The sequence below is a fragment of the Egretta garzetta genome, unplaced genomic scaffold (assembly GCF_000687185.1).
Source record: "Egretta garzetta isolate BGI_Z169 unplaced genomic scaffold, ASM68718v1 scaffold38, whole genome shotgun sequence".
NCBI lineage: Eukaryota > Metazoa > Chordata > Aves > Pelecaniformes > Ardeidae > Egretta > Egretta garzetta.
The window spans coordinates 1,619,393-1,627,299 of NW_009260667.1; the positions used below are offsets into that span (position 1 = coordinate 1,619,393).

General features: G+C 38.1%; 1 protein-coding gene across 2 annotated transcripts in view; it reads right to left on the reverse strand.

Annotated features, from left to right (window-relative positions):
- Positions 1-7,620, reverse strand: part of TMPO (thymopoietin) — a 12,592-nt gene extending 4,972 nt beyond the window's left edge. Inside the window, exons 1-3 of one of the 2 annotated variants that reach the window (XM_035901040.1) lie at positions 7,469-7,620; positions 5,675-5,833; positions 4,022-4,122 (exon numbers count right to left, since the gene is read on the reverse strand). In XM_035901040.1, the coding sequence (XP_035756933.1) occupies positions 4,022-4,122; positions 5,675-5,833; positions 7,469-7,532 (324 nt within the window). In that variant the 5' untranslated portion in view covers positions 7,533-7,620. The remainder of the gene's footprint in view (positions 1-4,021; positions 4,123-5,674; positions 5,834-7,468) is intronic. The other variant, XM_035901039.1, reaches the window with a different exon arrangement.
- Positions 7,621-7,907: the final 287 nt, after the last annotated feature.

The following is a 7,907-nucleotide window of genomic DNA, read 5'->3' on the forward strand; positions in this document are numbered from 1 at the left end:
AAGAGAGAAGAGGGCCTGCTTCTCCTAGATTATATGCAAGATTTTCCTTTTTATTTGGTTAAGTTTAAAAAGAAAAATTATTACTTTGTTAATACTGAAATCTTTGCACATTAACACCTCATGCATTGATGTATGACCAAGTTTTTGGAGCTACACTTGGTGCCAATGAAGTTTTACAGACTGGTGCAACTGTCAATTACAGATTTAACAGCAGAAATAACTTCACTGGAACAGTATTAGCCCCAAAACAATGTGTTAAGAGAGCAGGCTGGAAAGTGTTTATCAGGAGGGGGAAGTGGGGGGCAGGACATGGGACAGGGGTATGACACAGAGTATCTTCAAAGTTACTCCAGTGAAACCAGAAGCTGAGCAGCTTTATGAGCAACATAAGTTCTGTATTACAGCTGCTACAGATCCAGCAGAGGGAGCACAAGTGTTTTGCTTTACCCCAAAGTCACTGAAATACTTTGAAAACCAAATGATGTATATTTATGCACAGACCTCAAGTCCAAATAGATTCAGATGTTTTGTACAGAACTGTAGATTTAAGCCTGAGTCTCCAATATTCTTTTCAATTTAAACAGAATTCTGATGAAAGATCTCCCAACCCCTCTTTATAAATTCACTGGCTTCTCTTCCCTATTAAGAAAAACTTAACCTGCAACCTTCAATCATGGCTCCCTAACTCACCCCCACACATTTCCCATTTTAGAGGTGTTCTTCTTTAGAAGCTCGGAGAAAAACACCAATTTCAGCATGGTTCCACTCAAACACATTCCACTCAAGAAGGCAGTAAGGCAATTCCCTCATCCTACTAATGGAGAGCTCCTCCACCCCAGGCTGTTTGACTAGGAACTAGTTTTCTTCTAATGAAAAGTTAGAAGTACTTCAGTAAAAAAATGCGTCCCTCCTTAGTTCTTCAGATGCTTGTCAGTCATGCGTTTCAAGTACCAAGTCTCAAGTTTTTTCTTGCATGAAAAGCCTAGGAAAAAACCAGAATCTACTGCATAAAACCCATCCAGACTTCAGCAGAGCATATTCACCAGACAAAATTTAAAAAAAAAAATAAAATTGTTGTCTACAGTTATAGTTATCCTCACTGTCAATTGAGCAGGCCTTGTCTGCTTATCCCATAAATGTAACATGCATGTTTAGGTACACTAACACTCTGTATATATCCACAGAAAGTTACAATTCTGTAGTCTACAAGTACTATTCAGCACATGCTTTACCTGTCACATTACTCAAAAGCAGTGAAGCTATAGATTATGAGTTTACCTCAGCTATCACTTACCAAGTTTTTTATGGCATGTATGCCACATGAAATTTGTATGCCAGCAGCTGCAATGCTGCATGTTTCATTTTTAAGAAGCCCAGCTATACAGGTAGTCAAAAAAATGCAGGGAGGAGTAGAACACAACACATGCAGAATGCCACTATACAAAGTTTCAAGGTGAGAAAATAGTTCTACATTGCTAGACTCCTTAACATTTAAGTTGTTTAGCCCTCCTCTTTTTGTCCAGTGCCATCTAATATGAGGCCTTAGATTCAGTTTTGAACTCTAACTCTTTCACCTACCCGATTGGAAGGAGGCATTCAAATTAGGTGAAATTCCAATTCACTATGAGGAGGCAATTAAGCACAAACAGCTGAGCTCAAATTCATCTAGCCCTCCACTGCTGACTGACTGGTAAGACCCGTAAGCCTGCTCAACCTCCCCACCCTATTTCTTCTGCACCAGCCTGCTTAAAGACTATCTATTTGCACTCTTAAGAGAACAACAACATCCATCCATGCCAAATGACAGACAATCATTTCAGCTGTGTATGTTTGGACTAAGACTAGTGCTGCACAGGACCCAGAAGTGACTTGCTCATATCACACAACCAACCAATTCAGCCCCACCACTCTTCAGAGCCACATAATCTTTGAGCCAATGCCACACAGCGCACGATAGTTGCATGTAATTCTGCAGAATGAGCAGTCACTTGAAACATCAGCTGCAAACTGAAGATCCAATTTCACAGGAAGAGGGAGAAAAAAAAAAATCTTCAGCATCTTCCACTTTTATTCTCAGCAAAATAGATGACTACACACATTTGCTAGCCAAAACCATCGAGTTGTTCTTGGCTTCAAGCAGCTGTAGAATTTTGGGGGTGGGGTGGGGGGTTTGGGGGTTTTTTTTGTTTGGTTGGGGTTTTTTTTAAGCACAGCAGTCAGAAGTCGAAAGGTAAAAGGTTTAGCAAGGTACAGAGAGTTCCTGAAGAATTTGGCATCATTTTGAAATTAGATCATTTTGGATTAATCAAGTGATATTCCTTTGATTAACTGATGGTAATTAAAATATGCAAATCACAAGATACTGCATCTATACTGCACATGTAAAAGATTGCAAGACAAAACACAGGAATGACCTAATGTTATTACAGTGAAATTGGGTGACAAAAAAATTGAGTAAGCACTCATCACTTAAATGTCACAAAATTACATCACTGGATCTCTTCACTTTTATTCTGTAAGTGGGTTCCTGAAGACTAGGAAGCTTTGTTTGTTGATAGCCAAATTATATACCTCTATTACACTGAGGCTGACAGGGATTTCTGTGTGAATAGCAATTTAGAAAAAAGTAATCCTTAAAATACAAACCCCTCAAGATTCAAGATGTCTATTATAAAGACCATCATGAACAGAAGTTGCCTGAATAAATTAAAGAATATTTTGTGTGTTGAAGTGTGTGTGTATTTTGGTTTGTAGAAGTGAAATCTGTTTTGCTTGTACACTAAAAATAAGCAGAACTAGTTATGGATCTCCATAACTGTGTTGTATTACCCAAGCTCACATAGCAGTGTGTTACCTGCTTTAAGAGACATCCATAGCAAAAGCATGTTTATACATACATACCATCTAAATAGGATGCACCTGGCATTTACCATACTATAAAGTAGTGAGAAAAGTCACTGATCTGCTAAAATACATCCAGCCATTAACAGGTCATGTTTTGAGTCCCTGAATGTTTTCTATACAAGTCCTTTACTGTAGCACAACTCCACTACTTATTGGTCAGATGAGTAACACCATAAAGATCCTAAGCAACCTAAGCAGGGAACAGGGTATTTAGTGACACTGTCATATCAAAAGGACAGATCAGCCACCAACTACTGAATCCAGTATTCAGCCAGCAGTTTGAAGACTTGAGGTGATTCTGTAAAATCCCTCTTTCACCAAGACAACAGAACTAATATTATTTATAAGTAAAAAACAAGTGGTACATAAAGTGAGAGTTAAACTTGCTGTTATTTTTCTTCTTAGGAGAAGCTTTCCAACAAATTAATGTCTACTCTACTACTGCTGCTATAAGCATAGCTGAGGAAAAATATTGTATAGATAGCTAGTGCATATGTGTACACAAATACACACACTTCTGTATATATATAAATACAGGCATATACAGAAGTACGTTACTTCATGTATTATATTTAAATCACAGTAATTAAACAGATGTATTGAAAATGCATACATATACCTATAGACATCAAACCAGATAGATAGAAATCATATATGTATTTAAAAACAATTCTAAAACAAACACACACAAAAACCCCAAAAAACTACCTTTTTCCAAACTTTTTTTTGAGAAACTGCTTCGTTTATCGAAGCAAGTTGTTTACAATCATCCAACAGGATGACATCAGCCCATCTGACTTACAAAACTGTCAGGTTGCCAAAATGAAACATGTTAAGGTTGCCTATTATTTTTCTCTAGGAGGTACTACAGCAGCAAGTCAGACAAACAGCTTTTAGCAGACCATAATTTTGAACGTTATCAGACAGGCTAAAAACAGCAGCTATAGTTAACTTACAAGATTTTCATGCGGTATTAGAACAGGCTTTCTGAAAGAACTTTTGAAAAACAGCATAGCCCACTTAATCAAATATGATTTTATGTTAAAATTAGTAAGCGTTTAGCGAGCACATCACCTGCCGTTAGTAGCCATTCCAGATGCCACTAAAGTAAACATACCTGGTTGTGTTCAACAACTCTTCTTTGTTTGAGTGCTACTGGAGTCTTTGTCCTGGCTTTCAATGGTTCTCTCTTCTCAAGCCTCATCTCAGACTTCAGATCTGTAACCAGTTTTAAAATAACTAGTTTCTGTAATACTACTGGTTGTTGTACTAGTTTAAACTAATTGTATTTTAATAAAAAATAATTTTAAAAGGCAACGTAACTGTCATGAGTTACCATTTCCTTAAAAAGTTGTGAGATACAGGTAAGTTTCTCCACTGAATGTAGAGCAAAAGACTTTTGAAGAATAACCTTAAAAATTATTTTAAAACACTGACCCAAGTATTTCAGTTTTGTCCTAAAAATCCTACATTTCAGGTAAACTTTGACCAACCGCAAAGTTCCATTTAGAAACTGGTATCACATTGCAATTACTTTAAACCAAAGTACCATTATACTATAGACTGTATTAAGGGTATTGAAGCTCTTCAACACTGTTTAGGCTATTAATTTAATTTCATTCAAAATAAGTCCTTTTATATAGAATTCCTTTTTGATGCAGAAGAAGGGTCAGTGGTTAGGAGTCATCTTACCAGTAAGAGGATGTATTATTCCCACACCCTTTTTAAAATTCTAACAGCACTACACCAACATATTTATTTATAGAAACTTTTTTTTTTTTTGGCATGTGGGAGTGTTTGGTTTTGTTCCCCCCCCCATTGTTTGAACAGTTTGGTAATTAGATTAAGCATATCTAAGTATAAGGAGATAGCTGTCAGTTGTGACCGGGCTCTTGGCTGTCCTAAAAATAAACAAACAAACCTCTAACACCCATCCCTCCCCTCCAAAAGTACAAGAGATTAAAGTTCAAAAACAAGCCCAAATATGCGTGGGAGATCCATTGAGTTCCTAGGTGCATTTCAACCTGGAAGTTCCTATTTAAAAAAAAAAAACAAAAAAACAAAAAACAAAACCAAAAACCAAAACAAAAAACCCACACCACCACCAAACCCAAACCACACAAAATAAGCATCTTCTAACATTCCAATCAAGACACTCTTTAAAGCCTACACTGTTTTTACTTTTTGTAAGATGTATGAGTGTATGGTTTAGGTTCCACTTTCCCCACTCCTATACTTTTTTTGATATAAATTTGGTATCAAAACCCACGCCCAAGACCAATCGACCCACTCCAAACTATGGCCATAAGGAACAGAGCATAGAAGGGATTGAGTCATCATATATGAGAGACATTAAACAACATGAAAAGTACAGAAGTTTAATAAACAAACATTCATACACTATCCCACAGTAAAGATAACTACCATAAGCACCACAAGACAAAATTGCACTTGCACTTAAAGATGAAGCGCAAAGAACACTGGAACACTTCATACACAGTTCTCCTACCTATCAGATTTACAGGCTCCAATCTGGGGAAAATGGACAAGAGGGAACAGTTTAGTAGCAAAAAGTTTCCTTTCCCAGAACAGGCACCTGGATCACTGTGCTAGTACTGCATGATCAAGTACATGACTTGCATGGTCTACAGCAGTTTCTTAAAGTCTCACCTAACAGCAAGATCACACCCTCATTAGATATTTCTTCTACTGCGAATATTACCGATGTATAGTTTGAATAGTTCACATGCAAGTTCCATTTAAGTCTTACCTTCTTCATTGTCACTGTACTGGTCAGAATCATTATTTCCATTCTGTCTGGTGTTCTCAGCAGTTGAGGAAATCGCTGGGAGAGGCACAGGTGCCTTCAGTTCTGGACCTGGCTCCATCAGTTTCAACAGTTTTTTCTCATAAAGTTTCCTAGTAGTAGCTATAACAAGGAAGGATACATGCTAAAGATACAGTTTTCATCTTTCCTTGATTGCTAGAACTTGGCTGTTATATGTTCCTTGGGAATCTCTGAATGTATGTTTTTTTTATTTTTAATCCGTCTGTATGCCCCAAAGCATATACCTCTAGGTAATACAACTCTACCTCTAAGGCTTCTAAGTTTTTGGTTTAAAAGAATTCTGAAGATGAACTTAGACCTGTTAGCACACGAAAAGTTACAAGCATTTATCTATGGAAAGGGAAGTTACCTGCTTCTTAGCCGTTTTGTTTCATATGCTGCAATATGCCAGTTGCTACGCCCTCACAAAAAAATTAGTGAGATTGTTATTGCAAGGGCAACAGTTGCAGGTTCAACTATTATCCTCTTAATCCCTTTACCCTGGAATTAACACCCCTTCCCCTGTAGTTTAACCTTTGCCCTGTTGACAAATTCAGTCCAATCAGCATCAGAGGTGTTACAGGTAAGCAGCAACAACAGAACTTCCTGTTGCTGCACCTAGCCATCAGATTGGCTCATTTGATCCAAGAGGACAGCTGTTTAAAACTAAAAGGTATCAAGTCTAGCTCATACTTCCATGTGAGGACTGCTGACAAAAATATATAGAGGTGACTGGTGCCCGAACTGTTAGCTGCAGAAAGGTCTAACCATGTAAGATTTCAGGTAAGAAGCAGCCACCCTCAAAAAGAAGTGGCAGACTCACAAGAAACAGAACCCATACCCTGTAAGAACTGAAGCTTTTACTTAGACCAAATTTGAACATCTTTCCAGTGGACTGCGTAGGTACTTGAATTTTCCAGAAGACTTGAGTGCTATCCAAGAGGGATAGCTTAAGCCAGAAGGCATATAGAAACAGCTAACAAAATATTATGCAGAAGACTTGAATACACACAGACCTCCAGGCTCTATCACTGACATTTCCACCCACCCAGGATTTCAAGAACAGAAGGCTCAGCACAGTGCAGGTGACCATCATTTTTGAAGAGTTGTGAAATCAAAGTCCCTGGCCATTAGGCTAGTGCACAACCTGAAAGGCAAGGAGCTTTGATCCTACGTCACAGATGAGTGCCCAAGGCAGGAGATTAAGCTGGTGTCAGGGACTTCTGACGTAGGGTAGCATGCACAATAGAATGCTACGTTCAAGGGGCCAGAAAAAAATTAGCAAAGGAAAACATTACTGCACAACGCAATGAGTAGGAAATGCTCTAGGAAAGGGGAAGTTCCACGTTCTCATTCTGTTCTCGATGCTATTAGCTTATTATGTAACGTGCATTTTCTAGTTAAGCAGGCCCCAGATCTCAACCTCTGTACCAGAAGACCTAATTACCCCAGCGCTGAACTTCAGCAGTTACACAGCTTCAGAACAGAAGCTGGAATATCTCCAGCTGGCCTAGAACACAAGAGGAACAAACTGTGGACTTCGCTACACTGTAAAGGCTTCAAGTCTTCTCAATGTAAACAGTTCAATGAAAACATCTTAAGTGGGAAGTGGGATTGTAACAGTATTGATACTAAACTTAATAAGCAACTGTATCAGAGAAGCTTAGAGTACTCAGAACTGAGGCTTAGTGAGAAATATGTTGAACAGATTAATATTTGCTAGTTCAGTTGACCTACCTACAATCGGGCCAGGATTCAGTCCATACTTCATAAGTTGCTCTTGAAGATCTTCATTACTCATCTCTGTTATATCTAGGTCATCCTTCTCCTCTGGCCTGGGTTTGTCAGTTTTCTTCGTGGCTTTCTGTGAGTGTGTAAGGGAGAAACAAGAGACAGAGTGTTTCCACTTAATACAGAACACATCTTTTTCTTCTAAGGGAACAGAAGATACAGAAATCCTAAACGTACAAAACTAGAAAAGTAATTACATTCTCCCCATCCTTCCCACAGTAAAGCCTATGAGAAACACTTCAAACATTTACACCTACCAAACATGCACAAGTTTCCTCCTTATATAAGGAAATACCCATTACAAGACTCCTCTATATTAAAAAAAAAAATCTTGCTCATTATTCTGATCCTGTGTTTTAATTTGAAGTTCAAGTATACAACAGGA